Here is a 22,249-nt window from a genome sequence, read left to right as displayed (position 1 = left end):
CTTTCCACATCTCTTCTTGTTTTGTGTTTTTTTTTTCCCTCCGAAGGATCAGAGAAAAGCAACTGTGTGTTTTATTTCTCGCCTTCCTAATCCCCCCTCTCTTCCCCACGCAGTTTTCCTCCGCTTTCAGAATAAATCAAAGCGCAGCTTTTAGTTCCTTCGCATGAGGGTTTCAATAGCGGAGGCAAAAAAAAAAAAATAATAATAATAACACGGGAAAAAAATCAAATGGGATAAACCTATTTTCAAAGAGACACAGGCAGCCTCCCAGGTACTTTGTCAGATACAGAAGCAACAGGATAGGGGGGGAGGGAGGTACTGTGGGGGGGCAAACAGAGAGGAGTCCAGTCACACGCTCAAGACCTTTGCATTATTCATGCAGATCAGCCTCCTTGCGCAAACGAAAACGAGTCCTAAAAGGCCCAGCACGCTCTGACGGCGGGGGGCGAAGTCGCGGAGCCCCACAGTGGCTCCAACAGGTCCGGCACGAACGCTAGAGGAGCTGGTTTTCCCCCAAACGGGCCAGACGACCCCAGAACTGGTTTGATATCCGTCACAGAACGGGGGCGTGAGTTAGGGCGAAGGGGCCGCGACACACCAGCGGAACTGGGTGAGGAAGAGGCCCAGGCCTTCATCAGGAAGAGCGGTTTCCCTGCTAATGGACGGAGCGTTCTAACACAGCGGCTCACAGCAAAGTCGCCAACCGAGCCCTGCAGCGACAGAGGCTGCAAGGCCCTGGTGCCGAGCCCATCGGAAATGCAGCACGGAGCAGGACAGAGCTTTTAAACACGGAGAAGCCGCTGGCCTGGACCCCGTTCCTTAGATCGCCGTCACCCACGGAAACGGAAGTCGTTATTCACTGCCGCGTGCCCTAAAAACGCCCGGCTGCAGAGAGTGCTTTTCAAACCAAGGCAATATTCGTGACGATGCGCCGCCGAGCCCTACGGCGTCAGAGACAGCAACATGTCGATGCGAGACCCACACCGCCGTCCGATATCAAACTGACGGGCACTCCACCCCAGCCACATCGCCGAAGCCGTTTCTCAAGGTTTGAGGAGATTTCAGAACTTCAGGGTCGCCTGGTTTCTCAATGAGCGCTGAACATGCTGTACTACTGTACATTTCTAGAAAGTTTTCAAAACCCGTCATTTTCAATGAATTCGACCGTCTGATGCAGGCTGAATTCAGCTCCGAGGATATTATATTAAAAATTCAGCACTTCGGCAGCTGGGCTAAAGGCTGGCTTGAAGGTGGCTTAATTTGATATTCGATAATTAACGGTGCTAAGGTTTGTGTCTGTTCTGACTCCGTCTTTGCAATTAATCCCGCTGAAAGAGTGTCTGGGCACCTAGGCTATGTCTAACGCCACCCCACCCCTAACACTGAGCCACACTACTACTGCTGCTGCTGCTGCTGCTTTCACACCAGAAGGCAGGAAAAAAAACATCTAAACACGTATCAGAGGATTGGACATGTGTTGTGCAGAGAAGTGGAGGGCTGTTGAATGACCTTTCCCAGTTCCGTCCTCAGGAGAAATCCCAGGGGATTTGCAACACCTGTTCAAGGCTCACTGGGATACAGAGGGGGAAGAGCACGTTCCATCTAGGCAGTGGTTTTCAATGTTATCAGGCTATATGTTTCTGCAGTCTTAACACAGGTCAAACACTTGGATAAAAGCCATCCCTGACTGTTACTGTAAATGTTCCTGTATGATACAAAAAGAAGGTGGTACAGTGGTTAATATTGCTGGCTGACAGCACAGAGGCCCTGGGTTTTGGACCTGGGGTGCTGTCTGTGGGGAGTTTGTATGTTCACGTACAGTAGGTAGGTTTCCTTTGTGTGCTCTGGTTGCCTTCCAGGGTCCAAAGATGTACTAGTGTCTTAATTAGCTTCTGGGAATTGGTCCTGACATGAGTGTGCCTATCTGCGCCTTGTGATGGCCTGGTGTCACGTCCAGGGTGTGTGTGCGTGTCCTGTGATGGCCTGGTGTCTCGTCCAGGGTGTACTCCGCTTTGCGCCCGATGCTTTCTGGGGTTGGGAAAACTGGTGGTTTGATCGTAGCTATTAAGCTGCAGACATTTCTGAACGAAAGCTGTAGGAATAGTGTTTCCGTGTTTATGTTTGTGGTGTTTCCTTAATGTCCTTGTAGAGGAGCGCACATGCGAACAAGCACTTCATTGCACTTGTGCACATGGCAATAAACTGGACTGAGACTGAGACTAGAACATCGGAAGAAATTGTACGTGGTCTTCAGAAGCACTGGAGTACGGATCCTCCTGCTGACACTGCACAGTGACAAGCAGGAGCTATAAATCGAGCATTGTTTTATTTTCCAGGGGACATTCTGAAACATCTCTCTCTCTTTCTCTCTCTGAAATCCCCATTTTTGGTGTGGAATTTAATAAAAAACACAAGAAGAACAGAATACTGGTAGACATACATTCCATTTGAAGTCTGAACTTTTTTAATGGAGTCAAAACAACTGAGGAGCAGGCCTTTTAAAAAGGAACTGATAGAACAAGCACATTCTGACATAAAGGACAAGCGTATCTGGAAATTACAGACGCAATGTTGGGAGATTAGGAGGGCTGTTATTTTCTCTTCTCTCTCTCTGATGGAGCTACTATTTTACTTCAATTGCCCAATTTCAATATGAGATTGAGCGCTCTTTTCAAAAAGCCAATAATTGCTCGTTACATTTTATGCAAGTTTGCATGGCAGAAAATTAAAATAAAAACGCTCTGGGGGGGAACAAGGCGCATGTTGGGAAAACATGATAATCACACAGAGAGGAGAACTAACTGCAGTGACCTAGATAAAGCTGGATTCTTGAAATACTCTTCGTACGATGAGAAGTAAGAGAAAGGTTACTGGGGCACAACAAGCAGGGGAAAACGTTCAAGTAAAACACCATGTTCATCCGCCGGGCCCTGGTGAGATGAGCTGGCTCGTTAATAAAATAAGGGGTTAATTCAGCAGAACCTAGCCCACTGGCCAGGCCGTGCGTGGTGCATGCTGGGAGCTGGGAGGGGGCGGCCCGCACTGCGAGCGCTGATGACCCAGCGGGCCCAGGAGACGACGGGGGGGACAGGACATCACAGTTTATGGGTTCCAGGTTCGATTGTGAACTCGGGCACCTGTCTTTGTGGAGCTTGCATGTTATCCTCATGCCTGTGCGCGTGGGTTTGTTCTCACAGTACCGCAAACATGCTACCCAGGTTAATGGGTGCCTCCAAATATCCACACCCCAGTGTGAGCATGTGGGTAAGTGTGTGTGCGTGCACCCTGTCCCACCCAGGCTGCTGTCCTGCCGTGTACCCCGTGGGCCCTGGCCTACCACTACGCTTTCGTGATAACGCAGTCATTGAAAATGGACGGCACTCACTACCAGAGTTTTTTTATGTAGCAGGTCCCTGGACATTAGCTTCCTCTGTCTAACGGTGCCATACGAAACTGCCTTTTGCCTTTGCAGTTCTCGGAGAAGCGAGTACCAGATGTCGCATAACGTTTTGGGTAAAAGGCTACTTTCAGATCGTGCTCCAAGACACCACATAGGCGCCACGTAGTTTTAAAGCTGAACGTTTCTAGTTGACCGTCAGGTTCTAAAGGTGACAGGACTGAGTGCGACTCATGAAGAGAATGAGGAGTCAGAGACCAAACTGGACTTTCTCTCCCCTTCCTAAACTTACTCCCATGGCAGGCAGCGGCTCCGGGAAGCACCGGAGTGGCAGGCAGCCTTGTTATCACCCTGTGCATCCTGGGAGGATCTTGGTCAGCACGCATGTATAGAGGCATCCATTGAGAAAATGGCTTTTGCAGCCCTGCTGAGCCATTTAGTACACTGTAGGCCTCCCCCTGTTAGTGCTGAGAGCCCCCCACTGCATTATCTCTGCTGTATTACCCCACAGCTCTTGGTAACCGTGTGTTTTCTTAACAAGTCTCTTCAGGGAACTGGCTGCCGTATTCCCCTCTCTGCCATCTAAGGATAACCCTGTCTTCTGGAATTCCCACTCCCTCCGGATGACTGGAAACAAGGAGTTCTTACAGCAGCTTTCTCCAAGTTTTTTTTTTTTTACTAAGACACATTAGTCACCAGCAACCCTGAAAAACAGGGAAAGCATCTGGATGCAAAGAGCAAAGTATAGCTCTCAGAATACCACTAGAAACTTTCTAATCCCATGGTGGGTCCTGTCCAGTTAGTTTACTGTCGGTTTCCCTTCATTTCTGCTTGGAACGGAAGGCTGGGCTGGCGACAAGTACTACGCAGGGAGCGCATCGCAGAGGAGCCGCGTTAAACGAGGCGATGCGGTTTCAAAGCTAATATAGCAGCACAGGTGGACAAGAAGGACAAGGTGCCAACCTTTCCTAAACTGGCACAAAGCAGTGGGCAACGTGGAGTTTGCCACCGACAGCCTGCTCCTTCGGGTGACTCTGTGCGAGGGATGCTGCCAGCCCGCGCAACTCTGCAAGGCTTGGCCCGCCTGCTCTCACCGCGCAAGCAGGAGAAGCCCCACTTCGTCAATCATTCAGAGAGACTCCCGTCCGAGCCGACACATCCTCCTCGAGATCCAATTAAAACAGGAAAGGCAACACAGAGTGTGGATATCACCAACGGTTGTAAAACCTTAACACCACTCAGCGCAGCTCACTCTCTCCCAGACTGCCAACCATCTGTCACACGGCAGCCAGCGCCAAGATCCAGTGTCACTCTGACACAGGAAAGACGCGTGCTAAAGCATCTGCTGGCTCCTGTGTTTCAGGGTTGTCCCGATTAAAGCAGCCAACCTGCACAGTCCAGGGCCTCAGGCAGCGATTCCCCAAGCTGGGTGCCATCCTCTGGAGTCCGATCACCTTTCCAGCTCAACCACCAAGAGCAGGTAGTGAGCATACAGACACCAGGGGCCGATTTCCAAGGCACGTTACTCCAGAGACGCATCAGAGCCTGATTCTCCCAAAGTCATTTTTAAAGGAAGCAAAAAATGAGCTTTAAAGGGAATCAAAGGAAAACAGAAATACTGTCCTTTCACCACTCAGAAATTCATTTTGAAAAAAGGTTTTCTGGAGTGGTTCAGCTTTGAAAACTGTCCCATAAACGCCTTAAACTTTGACTGTGAACTACAAAGCCTTAAATGTCTTACAGACAAATTTCCACTTCTGTGATTCTGGTCTCCATTCCTCTGATCCCTGCAGCTTTTTTTAAGGAGGAGGAGCTGTGAATTACCAAGTGCCAGAGAGCAGAGTCAGTGACAGCTTGGCTGCTATGGGATCATACAGGCATTTTCACATGTCCTCATCATGCAGGAGGGAAACCCCAGAACATGGACAGCCAGGGCACAGCTGGAGCACCTGGGCCAGAAAAAAATGCAGCCTGGAGGAGCCACTCACCCCTTTCATCTGCTGGGCTCCGCTGACCAGCTGCAGGACTCTGTCGATCTCTTGCTCGATGCGACCTGCCCAGTGCATCATTCTGGAGAGAGAGGGAGAGAGAGAGAGAGGAGAGGGACAAAGCTTTTAGTGCCCAGAACAGCAGCAGAGTGAGACCTAAGCACAGCGCTCTTTTGAGTTAATAACGCTAAACGCTTCCTCTCCACCTCCAGTTCTATTCAAGGAAAGAGGGAGAGTGAGGAAGCAGTACTTGTGCTTTAGGCTGTTGATACAATGGAAGTCTTATGGTTTCCGGTCTTTCATGACATAATGCTGAGTCACCATTCAAATCTCTTAAACGCACACCTGCCTTGTTAAATGAACCCCTCAGTCAATTGCTTTTATCGGGTCCTTTCACTATGGTCGCCCTCTCGTGGCTCTTTACAATGACTCCTGATACAACAGGCCATGGACAAGCCACAGTAGAGGACTTACAATTCGGTCAAATCATCAACATTTACACTTCTTATAAATTAAAAAAAAAAACAACAAATGACAACATGCCAACTTGTCGCAGAAAACACAGCTCACAAAGGGCTTTGGATGCCACACGTTCGCCTGGAAGTACTTCTTTACCCAAAGGGTGGCAGGGGTATGGAACAAGCAAACAAGCTGGTTGGGCTTGCTGTTGCAGTCGATACCCCTCAGGAAAGGGCTGGGCGAGATGCCCCGATCCGGACAGCAGGCGTTTCTTCATACAGAGTCTGGAACAAGCGAGCCCGCCATGTGGCTGAAGCAGATACCCTGGCTTCTCTCACGCAGCCACCAGACGAGATGCTCAGATCAATTAACGGCGAACAATGGGCAAGACGGGCCGAAAGACACAGACGTGTCACAGCAGCTCGCCAAGAAGATTGATAAATCGGCAGTTACGACAGAGAGTGCGAAATGGCAAAGAGCCACGAGCTGTCTCTCTTGCCGAACACCGAGACCCTCCGTGGTCAGACTGAGGGAGCCGACAGGCACAGGAATGGAAGAGAAGGGGGATTGAAAATCTACAACGCAGAGCGACGGAGGCTGACAATTTCACCCTATCTGACCGATGAGGACAGATTAATGAGTTCTGTGCTCTTGTGGGTCTTCGCCACATTCTTGATAAACTGTTACAATGTAGGATCGTTCTCTTTTTCACTTTTTAATAGGGCACTCATTTTTTTTTTCCATGTGAGTTTGAAGAATATCTCTGTGTCGCGTTGCCATTTTTAATTGTGGAGGTTTTGCATGAATAAGTGTACCCTCTTTCCCTTTCTTTTTCCGCTTGCTCGGGAGCTACAGTATTTCGCACCAAAGTAAATGATGTCAGACAGGCCTGAGAATTGCCTTTATATAAAAAAAGAAGCCCCAAGTCGAAAATCGGTTTGCAAAAAAATCTGCGTATTTCTCGAACACTGTACCTGTTAGTACAAGACTAAATAATTTTTAATAAAGCTGTTTTTAGAAAAGCTAAATGATTTAGAGCAAAGGTCTCCAGCACTGATCCTGGTTTATCCCACAGGTCACCCCAAATCACCTATTTATTGAAGAATAAGACAACATGCAGGTTATCTATTAAGCATTTAAATTGTTCAACTACAGGAACGCTGGTCTTTAAGGGTCAGAGGGTGTCCTGCTCTTTGGTGTTAAATAATTACTGAACTACTTTTAAAATCCACCTGTAAAAAGGATCACAATTACATTGTTCCAGGTCTTTTGAGATTGCTAGTCTAATTTAATGGCCACCTATAACACCAGCTGGGTGGGGGCTCTGCTGGTCCAGGGTTCGAGACCCCTGGTCTCCGGCAGAACTGTCTGCCAGGCTCTGCTGAGGTGAAACACACAACCTGGCACTCTCTCATCTCCAGAGATCTGGGTTTAATCCAACCTAAACCACATGCCAAACAACCACATAACCAGACACAAAGCTGGGACCTTCAGTAGCATTCCTGCAGAATTCTGTACATCATCTCAATCAGAATAGCAAAAGCACGCACAATTACTCTTGCGGGAAACAGACAGGGAACTGGCCATAAGCGAACCAGTATATACCAGTATATGGGTATAAACAGGGTGTGGACATATAAATAGAGGGACTTCCCGTAACAATGTACCTCCAACATGTCCCTACAAGAGACTCACGTTTCTCGGCGTCTGAAGCCCCAGCAGTGCCACATGTTCCTTCAGGGCGGTTTATTGAGAGACCTGGGCCTCCAGTCTGTGGGGGCCTCCTGCACAGTGCCTATTCACACACCCCAGCAGCAACAATGCAGCTGGACTGCGCACCTGTCTGCTCTATTGTGACAACATTGTTTCCTCCCTCTAATCGTTTCTCTAGCTCTCCTGAAAGAGCCAAGACTGTTGCACAGCATGCAGGCCGACATGCATAATTTAGAGGGCTGTTACATAAGCTCTTCCCCGTGCAATCAATCCCTACTTTTAGGACAAACACAGAGCAGCTGTGTTTGAGGTGAGGGCCTACAAGCACCGTTGAGAGGCTACACAATTGTCCACCTTTCCTCCATCTAACCGCTTCTTCTGATCCAGGGCCACAGGGGAGCAGGAGCCTATCCCAGCAAGCAACGTCCATCACAGGGCACACACACAGGCACAAACACGCACACACTCGCACCAGGGCCAGTTTCCCCAGAAGCCAGGTAACCCACCAGCCGGTCTTTGGACGGGGGGGAAGACACCAGAGCACCCGGAGGAAAGCCACACCAACACTGAGAACCCCGGCCTTAAAGAGACTGAGAGATCCTGCAGACTCGCTGGCCTGTCGGGACCAGAAGTGTGCCCCTCTAGGCTGTAGCATTGTGTAAGTGCATGCAGTACAATTCATGTCTATTCTTTAAACCCACCCTCCACCACAGTGTTGTGTAAGTGCATGCAGTACAATTCACGTCTAGACTTCATCCCCACGTCACCCACAGAAGGGCAGGAGATGGAGGCCACCCCTGCTGGCGTTCACTGCGCCCGGCGTGCTTGCTCCTTGCAGACCGCTCTCTTCCGCTGACGCTTTCCCCAGCTCAGGCTGTTCGCACAACAAGCAGCACGGCGAGCCACAGCAACAGTCAGCGTTTGAGCAAACACAGCACTTCTGTGCTAAAGATCCATGAGACAGTCCCCGGAGGGGCTCCTGGCAGGTCTCATTAATCATTCAATTTTTGCTCTCTGATGGACCAAGTAGCTTTTTATAGGCTTTGAGATATTCAGACCCCCAGTCTCAACCACGGGGACCGCCTGCTCACCCAACCCTGGAACAAGCCAGCCTCAGCACCTCGATGGAGAAGATTAACTGCGAATGAAACCGAAGCCGGGGAAATGTGCTAACAACCCCAGTTTTCTTTCCATAAAAATATCGGTGTCTGCTGTACCTCCGAATGAGCATCCAGTGTAAATGGTGCTAATTTGGTTGGAGTACCGAAACATTAAGATGTCAAATAATTAAAAAAGCTTCTAACACTGAAATGAAAGCAAGCCACCTCTGACGGTTATTTTGTTGCGAAACAAAATATTTCGCTTTACTTTTTCAAGCTGGGATAACGGCATGGAGTCCCAGCGTTCCCCCAACACTCGGACATACAGAGGCACTTTTTGATGGGAGGTAAAGCATACTTCACAAAACCCCATGGCATCCCGTTGCAACGCAGCCCCTCCGCTCCGACACATGGGCCGGAGGATGTACCGGCAGTTCCAGGCCGTTCGAAAGCCGCGCGTGGCGTTTGAGAGCCCCTCGGAGCTGTACAGCCGTGCGCTGACCTGAGGAGCAGCCCCTGTCTGTTTCCCAGCCGATTCAGAGGCATCAATTATTCAAACACAGCCACAGTGCTACATGATTAAGGCAATGCAGTAACTTGGACCCAGATTATGCTGGTAATTTGAGGCTTGCAGGCATTACACCCATTGTTCCTTTATTTATGTTGCATTAACTTCGCTCAGCAGGCCTCAGTGGCGAGAGCTCTACTGCTTTTGTTTCAGCACTTTTTCCTCACGGCACCCTCTCAGCAGTCAGAGGCCACCTGGAGAGCCAGCTCGCCGATCCTGGGCGGTGAGGAACAGCCGTGTGCTCAGAGGGCCCCGACCTGTGCTGGGCAAATGAAACAAGCAGAGGGAAACTTGACCACACCACGGAGTGGTTCAGTAGCCGGCTGGTGACTGGTACATTTCAGCCATTTCCCTGTGAATCATTTCTACAACGATAGGATCCCAACAGCCTCAAGGAAACAGGCCCAGATGGATCTATCTGCCAACTTATCACACCATCGTAAGAAAAAAATGTATTTTGATATAAATAGGTCTCAATTAGCTTTAAGCTGGTTGGAAGGATTCTACAGTGCTGAAGTACAGAATAAATGTGGGCACCGACTCTCCACCGGAACAATAACAGGCACCTAAATTGGCAAGACTGCAACAGTCAGACAGGTCAAATAGGCTTGTTCTCTGTCACAACAATGCCTTTGGGCCACCTGGCCTGCCAGGTGTAACTCTAACATCACGGGAAGCCAGTGCAGCAAAGCCACGTCAGGAGTTACTTCAATGGACCACCCCGTTTCCTTCTCAAGTACGGTGTAACCAGTGAAGCAACTTGTCACGTTTGAAAGAAAAACAAATTATAGGAAGAAGGGTCTGATATGTCCTACAGAGGCACTGGTGATACCTGGCGGAGTCTGGACGTTCTCAGTGCTACACGGCAGAAATGCAAGAAGTACAGCTGAACGAAGGCGACAAAAAAAGACGTGCGTGACAGAGGTGGGGTGATACCTCACTCTGAGCACACCTGAGTACTGGCTGTCTCCTAGTGAACAAAACCACACTCGGAAATGACTGCTCCTCTAAGCAAGACGCATTTTGCTTTACAATCGTGGATTATTATTCAACGTTTTACTGCCTGCTCCAGTGGCAGAAAAAACAGCGCAGTGGCGCACGGTGACATTCCTCTCGGCAAGCGACGCACTCCTGTATCGTCACAGCTATTTACGAGCTTGCAAAAGGTCCCGTTTCCCCCCTTTTCTCCAACAATTAAATGCGCAATCTTGTTTGTGTCTCATTTCAATTTCCTCAAATAGCAGCGTTTTCTGTTTAGCCTTTCAAAACACCAGAGAGTTCAGCAGGGCCAGTGGGGCAATCTCATTAAAGAGACTCTTCAGCGGCGTGTGTTCTGAGCAGCTCGCACAAACAATGCCACAAAATGCTTCAACGTTTTTCGAGTGTTTTCCAGCATTTAGTACTAGATTATTTTTAAACGGGGTAGCAGGTGACTGTGCGACGAAAGCGCGAGTTGGGAAGATGCGTGCGTCTTCGGGAGCGACCATTAATTAAAATGCACCGTGGGCCTGACAAATACCTTGCGTTGAGAAACAAATGATGTAGATTTTTATGGAAGAAGCAAAATAGTAACTACAGCTGTTATTGTTAACTCAGAAAGCAGAATTCCCTGGGAGGAGAACCCATTCCTTCCAGTTTCCCCCTGTATCAGGGTCAGACTCTTGCACCTCATGTCCACACAAGGTGTCTCCCCAAAAAAAAGAGCCGGAGCCGCCACAAAATCCCTTTGCCATGTTGTTCCAGGTGCCCCATGAGTGGTGCTGTTTCCCGGAGCTGTGGCAGTGCTGACAAACAGCGACTGGCATGCTTTTCTGCTCAGTAAAGCGCAGGATGACATCCTCCAACCGAGAATTGATTAGCTTTCATAGGAGCCTGAATTGCACACATAACAAAGCAGGAAGAAATCACTCATTGGGCAGCACACACGACATTTGTGCTGTGGCAAAATGGTTAGAATTCCTGTCCTTGGGTAAAGTTTTCGGGACCTTGCACACGGTGTTTCTAACAGGAAGGAAATAGGCACACGGGCTGGTGCCTGCTCAGCTTTGGTGTTTATGCTACTGTTCAATACTGTTCAATCACCCTTTAACAGAAATAAAGAACACAATGGCCTAACCACATTTCCAGACAAGAACAAAACACCGCATCTTTGAATTAAGGGGTAACGTCAGGGATTTTACAAGCACTGAGTGAAATTTAGCCAGGACTCCTCAGGTGAACAGTTCTACTCTTACGAGCAGTGAATTTTTAATAACATAAGTTGTCAGGACCAGAGAGTCTCATACAAAGAACAACAAATTCTACAGCACGGCGCCCTCGGTCACCCTCCTGTGAATTTGTCCGGAAATTCTGGTTCAGAGGGAAGAGCACCACCTACACATCCAGTAACAACACTTAGAACAGCAATTTTCTTTTTCTTAGATATCTCCGTGATGAAGGTACATACATACAGTATCCACAAAATGTGCTGCCACCTGAGACAGAAGACACATTCAGCCTCACTCTGTAACTTACAATGTTCAGATGACTCTCGGCTATAAAATGATTCAGACCTGCCAGAGGAAAATGTCAACTCCACTAGAAAGAGAATAATTAAATAATTAACACACAGGGGATCATATGATGCAAGGAGTAAATTATCACTATTTATTTAAAATTGACTACAAAAACATCACACGGGGCAGGAACCCTGTTGAAATTCTAAAGCACAACCTACTAAAAAAACAGAATGCGTGTAACAATCTTCAAAAGTATCATGCAATGTGGATTGCAAGACAGAACGCTGATGGTGAAAAGGTCACCTAGCAATGAGGGAAGAACAAAGCTTAAACTGATGAGACACTGGTGCAGAGCGTGTTGATGTTAATTGCCAGTGACAAAGCCTCTGTCCCCAAGCAAAAAAATGCTCCTTATCTTTCTGGTCCACTACTTACATGCACACGCACACACACATAAAGCATGAAATCTGCAATTAAAAAAAATAATCTTAAAAACACGGTCTGTAAAAACACTGTGCTGTTTGTAAAAACACCGAGCTGAATTTGGAGGATTTAAAAGCACGCTTAAGACAGGGAGGAGAGATTGCTATGTGCAGTGCAAGGACTCTTGCCGTCTTCTAGGGGACCAAACACCACCCCCCTCCCCGCCACCGCGCCCCCACTCATGGGGCTGCTCGACATTCTGGTCCCGTCTCCAAAAGCCTCTCCTCTCCGCTTCCTACCCGCTGACCGCGGCCGATCCTGCACGCTGAGGGTGTGGAACGAGGCCCTGAGCTCCTGCTCAGCTGATGCCTGAGCTCACCGCTTCCACACCAGTGGAAAAACGCCCGCTTCCAAAGATTAAGCACGGAATGTGGAGTGTGGGGGAGGAGCAGGAAAAACAAAACAGCGTCTACTTCAGAAGTTCTACCGTGCTGTCCTGCCGTAGGTGTGGTCAGGCCTCCATGAACGTGCAAGATGAGGCCAGCGCTCTGCTAGTGCGGCCCTTTCCGGCGAGGAGTTAAAAACAAATACCGAGACACTCACAACAGACCTGTGACTGGGGAAAAGCCCAATATTTATTGAGATCACTGCTTTCCGCAATGATTATTTTTTTGTGAAAACTTGCCAATTAGCGATTTCTCTTCCGACCGCGTCAGGAAAGCGCCACTCGGCTGCTTCTTCAGTAAAACGGGAAATTGAAGGAGCTCATTGTGGTACGCTGCAGTTACATGTCAGTAACTTTAATTAATTAATTATTTAATAAATTACTTAATTTTTTCCAGCGTAAGGAAAACACCTAAGACCTAAAACCAGTTTTCTGCCCCAGAGTGTTCTGGGAATTGTGGAGCCATACAGTCTCTCCAGTTACACTTCATGTTCGCCTGCTGTATGTCCCGTTCTTGTTGTGCCAGACCTGTCTGCTGCACTTCCCACCATTCATCACCGCAAGGACAGTCACAGCCAGCTGGAGTTTAGCCCAGAAGGCCCAGGGTGCAAGACACAGGCCAGCAGTCCCTACAAGCACACTTAAAGACGTGCGTGGGGCGCGTGTGAATGGCGAGTGTCTGATGTGTCACAGAATGACTTCCACTGTTCACTTTATTACACCCTGTTATTCCAGGATGGGCTCCAGTTTGCCACCACCCTCACCATCCATGCATTTTCCAACTGCTTTCTCCAATTCATGGTCAGGGGGGGAGCCGGAGTCTATCCCGAAAAAGCAAAGGGTACAAGGCGGGGTTACACCCTGGACGGGACGCCAGCCCATGGCAGGGCAGACACAAAACACACACTGTCATCGGGGCCAACTTTCCCAGAAACCAATGAGGTTTCTCTAGAAGCCAATTACCCCACCAGCATGTCTTTGCACTGTGGGAGGAAACCAGAGCACCCAGAGGAAACCCACACCAACACAGGGAGAACATACAGACACACAGACAGCACCCCAGGTCTGGAATTGAACCCAGAGCCCCAGCTCTGCGAGGCAGCAGTGCTAGCCACTGTGCCACGTCACCGCCTCCCTCACCGGCTCTCTGATGATGGATGGGTGTGTTCCTGATGGGGTATAACAGTAGCACTATACTACCACTCTCCTACCTCACCCCACCCCCAGCATATTTAGCTATCACTTTGATCTCCCCTCTCCTCCTGCGGGATTTGCTGTAATCAGCAACAGTAGCAGGCTGTCCAATTCCATTACCCTGGAACAAATCCCACTTATTCCCACTCACACGTAATTAAGAGTCAGGAACGAGAGGCTAATCTGGGCCGCCTGGCCCAGTTACATGCCCTTCTGCTCCACTCGCCCTCTGCCTTTGACTGCGGCTGCCTTCCTGTTTTACCAGGAGGGAGAAGCTGCTGTTTTCCCACTGCTGTGACTCTTGGTCATCGCGCTCCATTTGGGAAACCTGTGTGGTTTCGTCACACAAAGACACAGGACTGGAACAATGGACACAGCAAATGTGATCTCGCCGTTAAGCCTGAGTCATCATTTACTCCCCTTCCCAGTTTTCCACACTGCTCACTAATGAGCTAATCGATACTCAGTGACAGACACTACACCCTACGGCCAGGATATTAGGACCCCCAGCCCGGTCAATTAGGGCACAGGATGTAGATAAACAGGGCCTGGATTACACAGAACAGACAGTGACCAGCTGAGTACGGCTGACTCCAGGAGCACCAGGCAGAGGTCCACCGCAATCCCTGGCCAGAACACCCCCAGATCCCAATCCTATCGGACACCAACGGAGCCCAAGAGACACGCAATTCAGACTCACGCACGGAAGAAGGGGACACGACTGAACTGCAGAATGTTGCCATTTCCGAAGCTTGCAAAATAACCTGCATGTGAAGTTCAAGCGATAGCTGGACACGAGGGCCCTCAAGACCTTAATTAGTCCGTGGGGAACAGCTATTAAATATTATTAGTAACTTTGAATTATTTAAGCATGCATTAGCATTGAGATCGAGTGCTAATGCCACTACCTTTTAAGAAAAGTAATTCCAGGCTCTTATGCAATGCAAGATATTAGATATCAATATATCATTAGCATATGTAAGGATATCTGAAAAATGAACAGGAAAAAAAAAGAAATGAATGTTTTCTCTGTACGAAGGAGAACGAGGAGTAGAAAATGCAAATGCACTCAAGAACCCAAGAAAAATTACAGACGAGAGGCGGCCATTCAGGTTCAGTTGTGCCGCTTGGGAATTAGCCGTTAATTGATCCCGGGATCTCATCCAGGCGTTTCTCGGGAGAAGCCAGAGAACGGACTTCAACAACATGGCTCCCACTTGAAAAAACTTTCCCTGGTGCACTCTTCGTCTGGTGACGCCTCTCAAGCAGCACCGCGCTGTTTCCTAATGGACTCGGGACCCAGGGGAACCGTCAGAGGCCCGATCCAGCTGGGCTGTCTTGCAAATGCACCGATGCACCCAGCCAAAAGCACAAGCCCTCACGCAGCTCCGCGGGGGTCTTTATGAGCTGCGTGTGCCTGGACATCAAATTAGAAAAGTGACTCCCCGGGTTTAATAACTGGTTGCAAAACAGCTTAATTGAAAATGTATTTCGGGACTTTGCCGGTAGTTAAGTCACCATTTTGCCACAGTTTCTTCCTGCGTCGCTGAGAGTAGCTGTGCTCTCACATCAAAAGGTCACAGTGCTCTGAGGGAGATCTGAGCCTCCTAGTGGCTACAAGGCTCTGACGAGCGGCAAGTACAGCCCAGTGAGACTCCTCCAGATTCCACGTCACTCGCGTCCGTATCGCTGGGACTGGAGTCTGTGAACAATGCCCTCTTATTTTCATCTCACTCAAAAAAAGAAATTGCTGTCAGCATGCTGCTCGCTGCCTTCAGAAGAGATTTATAATTCTACTGTGTCATTTTGGCTTTTTTGTTGTGCTTGTGTCCTTTCACAAAGGAAAACTGAAAAAAAATGTTTCACCCTAAGACTCCTGTTGTATACTCCTATAGTCATGCAGCTAAAGAGGTTTTTGTGGGTGCTTCTGTAATAAATTTGAGCTCTTAGTTTTTTTGCTTATTTGACATACAGGACAGGTCTGCCTTTGTGGACTCTGAAAACCATTCCACTCCATTCCATTCCACTCACGTTCTGCCGTGCAAAAGTCTCAGACACCCCAGACACAACCAAGACTTCCTCTGCACGAGTGACTTGATTATCAGCAATTTATTCAAAGCCCCCGCTAGTGGTTTCTGCTATTAAAACAATTCTGAATGTTGTCAGTACAGCTAAGTACAACTTAGGTTAGGTTAGGTGAGAAGAAACCAAACAAGTCATTAAGCAATTTTTAACTCGCCTTAGAACAAGATTTTTTCAGATATACAGGTTTTTCTATATATATACAGTACTGTATATAGTTTCCAGATTCAAGGTATCTCCAGGCAACTATATGCAACTTCTTTATTAATTTTTCTCTTGGCTTGGCTTGCACCAGTCTCTCTAGCCATTATGCACGTTAGAATTCTTCTATGCTATGTTGAAAAATGTGTTAAAAATGCTCCTTTTTCCACTAGGGGATTATTTAACTGATCGTTTTTCCCCGTTTTTGGTCTGTAAAACAGTGTGCAATTAACATCGCAGAGTTCGTTTAACATCCGTGTATACTGTGTTGCCCCAACAATTCAGTTTATTTTAATTAGCAATCCAGATCTTTGGAGAACAATGAGGAGCACAAAAGCCGATCAATTAAGGACGACAGCACAGTGATGACTCTCCTCTTCCGCGGCCCAGAGTGTGCTTAAAGTTAGCGTTAAGATTGAAACGAAGCCTCTATAGCACCGCGCTGCAGGCCAAGCCGGATCATTCCGAGGTCAGCATGAGCGCCACTTCCTGGAAGGGGCTGTCACAGGAGGGGTCACCGACTGCCAATGGGGGTGATTACACTCTCCAGCATCAGCAGCAGCACTCAACACTAGAATTGCTCCAACAACTAGAAGGAGCTTGATGGTCCAGATCGGGGAGCTCCAATCTGTGTCCTGGAGAACCCCCATCCTGTAGGATTGATAGGTCACCTCAGGTCACCTTCTTCCACAGATTGGGAACATTCGAATGTTATCGGTCAATTAAGCTGGTAGTTTGTTCAACTGAATGAGCCCTGGTAGTAGAAGGCATACAAGCTCCCAGATTTTTTTACTACAGTTTCTAAAACACCCGATTTGACAAACTGCCCACTTCGTTGATCGCAGGTGATCGCGGATTGCTCTCAGTGGATCACAGGCGGTTTGTGTGCAGCAAAGCCTGGTGACTGACTTCCCTGCTGCAGGATCTGTCTGCCTGACTGGGGAACTCTGGTTTAGTGCAAGGATGGGTTGGGCCGGAACACGAAGACCAGGGCGGGTCATTCGACTTGGCTTATCCGAATACCTAGCTCATGTAATGGAGAGGAACCCGCTGGGGTGGTCTGGAGTAGACCGCCTCTTACTGGCAGACCTGTACCGTCTGCAGAATTGCGGGTGGCAGGGCAGGGCAGGGCAGGGCAGGGCAGAGCAGGGGATGGGTCACCCCTCATCAACTGCACTCAGCATTTCCAGCAGCTTGTGTGGGATGGGTTGCATTAAAATGGGGGTACACTCACCCACCACCAGATGCACAAAGGCAGTGTGTGTGTGTGTGTGTGTATTATATATAGTATACGACGCGAGTTTGTTTTGGTGTTTTCCACCAGTACACTGGGAGGAGCGTGGCACGGGCGCTTCAGAAGGTTCCAAATCGCGCGGGACGCGTGATGACGTGCTCGTGCTAGTGCGTGCCCCCCCCCCCCCGGCGCTGCAGGAACGCGCTCGGCGGTGTGCGCGGGCGGGTTGGGCCCGAGACGGCCCTTTCCACCCGGCCCCGGCTTCCCGGAACCCGGAAAACAGATGCTTTTCCTCTCTGGGATTCGAGCCCCCCGACTGAGTGCTTGTTTCATGGGCTTATTTTGGGGGGGTCCCTAAAAATGCCTGATCTCCCTCTCCTGGCCAGTCGGTGACAATCACGATCTTAGCGAGGTGCCGAAAACGCCTTTATAGAGTTTACGTGCCGGGGTCACGACAGGACAGGCACTGCCTCCGCAAACTCTATTACAACGTACTTGAAAGGTCTGTGTTCCAGTTTAAAAACAAACAAACACCCCAAACAAACAAACAAACAAACAGACAGACAGAAAGACGCTCACCCTCGTCGGTGTCGCTCGTCCGTGTTTTTATGCCAAAGATTTATGTCGGCACGTCGCCCGAGTGGGTTGACCGTCATTGCAGGGGCCTTTTCAAACAGTCCAAATACCACTTCGTTTGTGTTCGAGAGAGGAGGAGGAGGAGGAGGAGTTGGTGGACTGTTCGGTGCGAGCAGAAAACCAGAAAGAAATTTGCAGCCTGCCCCAGCGGCGCTCTCGTGACCGCCAAGATTTCTCATTACAATTACAGGCGGAGTATTTTATTTCCCCCCCCCACACACACACACACACTGTTATTCTAAACCAACATAACGACCCCGCAAGTGTTGAGCTGTCCGGCGCGGGGATGACGTTTGATAGCGTTTCCGTGATGCGAAAACGTCTTCCATCACGCGAATTAAAATAAATATTGCATAACCCCCCCCCCCCCCCCCACCCCAGAAAAAGGCAATGCCTGCGGCAAATGGCAAACAATTTTAGGGCCTCTCGTGTCATCGCCGTGCTTAATCCGAAACAGCGGACAGGGATCAATTAAAAACACACACACAGCGTTTATAAAGTTCGAAAATGCAAAGAAAAAAAACGTACTGTTGTAATAAAATAAGTATCCTAATAGTCACCGTCTGATGTTTTTCACTCCTGTGTGTATGGAAGGTGACAAAAGACCCTAACTCTCTAAAACAGTTAATCGTTTTGAATGATTTACACAGCACAGACTTTCTTCATCGGGGACCCCGGCTTTCTTTTCCGAAAGTGGGAAGCCGACGTTATTGTGCACGGTTTTTTGTTTTTAAAATTAAGAAAAGACGCTGAAACGTTTCTTAAAAACCTCCAAAACAAAACACAAAACAACGAGAGGGATAACTGACGTAAATATTTAAATATTTGCATTGGACCTGGGTGATGTTTGCGGGGTTTATCGGGGTTTTTTTTTTTAAAAAAAAACAAATAAAAAAATGATGTAGAAAAGCAGAGGTCTCCCGGAAAGGCGACGGCGCGTGCCGGGGGGGGGGGCTGACGGAGGATGCGCGAGAGCGGCTGCCTAAGTTGGGACCGCCGCCCGCGCCCACCTTCACGCGCGGACTGAAACTGCGCTCTTGGTAGAGTTCAATAGCTGTCAAACCAGAAAATGTACATTCGTGCGTGTGTGTGTGTGTTTATATATATGACTATATATATATACGGCTGTGTAATATCCATCTGATAACGGAGATGGCGTCGAACTACTATCAAAATCTCACGGTGGAAAACCACCCATCTCAGCATCAAATATAATTTAAACGATATCGGCGGCACTAACTCATGACCGCCTTTTCAGTGCGACAGGACACACCGAAATGAACCCACGTCGTTAAAACAAGACTGCATCTTCGAACGAGACCCTGGCCACGCCAGGCAGTAATTAAGTGTTCTTCGGGATTAAGGCATTAGTACTCTACACACCGTCTTTAACGAATAACGGAGAATTAAACTACGGCCGTTTTGGCGAATGCGTACCGTCTTCGTGAGGGGAAAATAAACGATTTGCAGCCTGAAACGCGCTACACGAAATTCGAATTTAAAATGAAGTAAACGCGGGCCGAGAAAGGCTACACGTGGGGATTTTTCGGGGGGGGAACTGCGTTTTCAACAGCCCGGGCGAAACGTCCTAAAATGTCACAAAAGCTCACACGCTTCACCCCGAAAAGCAACCGACATCAACAACCAACACTTGTGGCCCGTTAAGACGGGGGCTCCTGGGGATCAGACGGCCTGCTGCAGGCGTGTGCACTGCGGAGCCCGATTTTTAAATATGCCATTTGACAACGCAAGAGCGGCTCATTCCTGAAATAAAGGCCGAGTGCGAGCAGACACCGGAGAAGTGTGCTGAACGGGCACGTGAAGGGAATGGGAGCTGTCGCCCGCGCTCCATCCTGCCGCCGCTCCGGCGAAACACCTCCGTCGCGTCGCGCTTTGTTGAGAAACAATCCAGCAGGGGTCACAAACATGAAACAAGGTTCTGACTGGAGGTTCAGGGCACTGCATCGGGCCCTTGAATAAGTCCGTTTTAAAAGTGCTGCATTCGGGGGGGCAAAGACCTCAGTGTAGTGCCCATCTAGTGCCGTCTCATACACCAGCCCCCGTCTCCAGAAGAGTGTGCGCCGGGCGACTACCACGCCGCACGGGGCTACAGCGTCCCTGCTCCTCCTGGCGCTTGCAAGCGCACGGAAAAGGAGAACGCCAGAACCAGCAACACGTTTAAAGTCAGCCTTTTTGTGTGGTTTTTTTTTAAAAAAAAACCCCAAACAAAAACAAAATAGCTGTTCGACTGCAACTCCGCGGCGGCGGCGGCGGCGGCTGTCACGGCTACAGCACTCCGACAAGGGGGGGGAATGAGCGAGTTGCTCGGACCCTGGTCAGGCAGAGACTGTCACGAACCGTCCCCTTCAGAGACAAGCCGGTACAGAGTCAGTGGAGAAAAAAAAAAGCAAACTCGAGCCGAAAGAACAGGCACATCTCAAGGAGCAGAGAGCCCCGCCGAGCGAGCGAGCTTGCGAGAAAGAGAGAGGGAGAGAGAGAGACGAGGTCCCAGTTTTTAAGCAGCGGTGTTAACAGTGTCAGCCCGCTCCATCCCACCACCGCGAACGGCGCAGCCCGCAGACACCTGCCCCACTTCCCGCCTGCGGCTCCCCGGCCCGGCCCCGTCCAGCGCCTCCGCCGCGGGGTGGCTGTACTTACGTGTACTGCTGCGGGAAGATGAAGCTCTCCGCTCCCGGCGAGGAGACGCTGAAAATCAGGACAGTTGGGACGGAGACGAAGCAGAAGATGCTGCAGGACTGAGCGCAGATCGCCATTTTCCATTAAAAATTCAAGAAACGGAGAGGGGGGGGGGGTTGTAAATGTAACTGTAGTGCAGGAATTCTCTCTTTTGCCAGCCAACCCAAACAGAAGCGGTGTGCTGCTTCTCCTGCGCCGGGAGACGAGGAAGATCCCCGAGGTTTCCCCCTCGCTGTGAGACCTCAGAAGGGGATTTTGTGGGGTGGAGTGGCAGCTGTAGACAGGCGGTGCGATGTTAAGATACACAGATGCATTGATGCTGCCGCCGCCGCCGGTTCTGTGCCTCTGCTCTCTCGCTCGCCGTCTCCGCTCTCTCTCTCTCCCTCCCTCTCTCCCCACTGTAACAAACGCACTGAGCGAACACAAACCGATACATCCACTCAAATATTCATACACGTCCGACGGGGGCGCGCGTTAGGGCCACCCCCCCTCCCCTTGCCGTCCCGTTACCCGTGTGCGCGCTCCCGTCCCGATCCCAGGAGAGCGCGCAGGGCTCAGTAATAAGGCGGTGTTTCGGTTCCAGTTTTCCAGACTTTTTGCAGGAGCCGCGCGTCGTGTGTGGGAGATAACGCGTGGCAACATCTGCCGGATAAGAAAAAAAAAAGTACCACAAATCGAAATGAACACGAAAGCGTTTGTCAACTCGGAACTACAAAAACGTGCAGCATTTTCTTTCATAAATAATATAGTGGTGTTTTTTTTGTGTGTATGTGTGTGTGTGTGGAAAGTACCGAATCACACGATGTAGAAAAATACATTGATTTTTAATCTAACCGCTTCACTTTTCATTTTTGAAAATGAAAATACATATTTAAAAAATATCGTCTATTGATTCATTACGTAGTACGTTGGTATATTTGTATACATTTTAATACCTTACCTAGGGACAGACTTGTGAATTGTTTTTAATTAGTTAATCAGTTAACGAAAGTCACACACCATACCTCAAGTGAGATTGACACTTTAAAAGACTGGAGGAAAACTATTACTGTTAACTGAAGATCAACTTGTGTTAAATGAGCAGTCAGTGGGAATAACCAGTAGCAAGACCATACTGGCGGTTTTTATTGTCTACAATTACTTCAGTTGCGTGAGGTGGAATCAGAAACTTTTGTAAACTACGTTTTTGAAAAACAGACTATTTCACATACAGTAGTTTTTCTCGGTCACTACGACTCTTGCCGACCAGGATTCCACCCTCTTGCTGGTCAGAAATCCGCTTATCTGTGATGTATCACGAAAGACGCTTGATAAAATAAAGATTCTTATTATTGAAAAAGAAGATGAACTTAATTACCAAAAGTCCCCAGGGATGTACCAGCTGAGATTGTCTTTTTATTTAGGCTGTCTTTTGAAATGCAGAGTGATTTTTTTTTTAAAAAAAGCCTGACACAGTGATGACGACGAATACAAAGAAAGATGGTATGAAAATCTGTCATTTCTAACGTTATGCTTTAGGGGACCAGACGTTGAAGTTCAATAATGGAATTTTTACGCCTGAGAAAAAATTAAGTTGGTCGACTCGTGTCGTAATTAATCATTGGCTTGATTTAC

The 22,249-nt window shown here is 48.8% G+C and overlaps 1 protein-coding gene across 1 annotated transcript in view; it reads right to left on the bottom strand.

Moving 5' to 3' along the window:
* Positions 1–21,053, bottom strand: part of cacna2d2a (calcium voltage-gated channel auxiliary subunit alpha2delta 2a) — a 252,724-nt gene extending 231,671 nt beyond the window's left edge. Inside the window, exons 1-2 of the mRNA XM_088915597.1 lie at positions 20,597–21,053; positions 5,386–5,467 (exon numbers count right to left, since the gene is read on the bottom strand). Of these exons, the coding sequence (XP_088771723.1) occupies positions 5,386–5,467; positions 20,597–20,712 (198 nt within the window). The 5' untranslated portion in view covers positions 20,713–21,053. The remainder of the gene's footprint in view (positions 1–5,385; positions 5,468–20,596) is intronic.
* Between the last annotated feature and the right edge of the window lie 1,196 nt (positions 21,054–22,249).

This window comes from Atractosteus spatula, chromosome 5 (assembly GCF_055471065.1).
Source record: "Atractosteus spatula isolate fAtrSpa1 chromosome 5, fAtrSpa1.hap1, whole genome shotgun sequence".
NCBI lineage: Eukaryota > Metazoa > Chordata > Actinopteri > Semionotiformes > Lepisosteidae > Atractosteus > Atractosteus spatula.
Note: the sequence above shows the minus strand (reverse complement) of the source record. Positions and strands in the feature narration are given on the sequence as shown.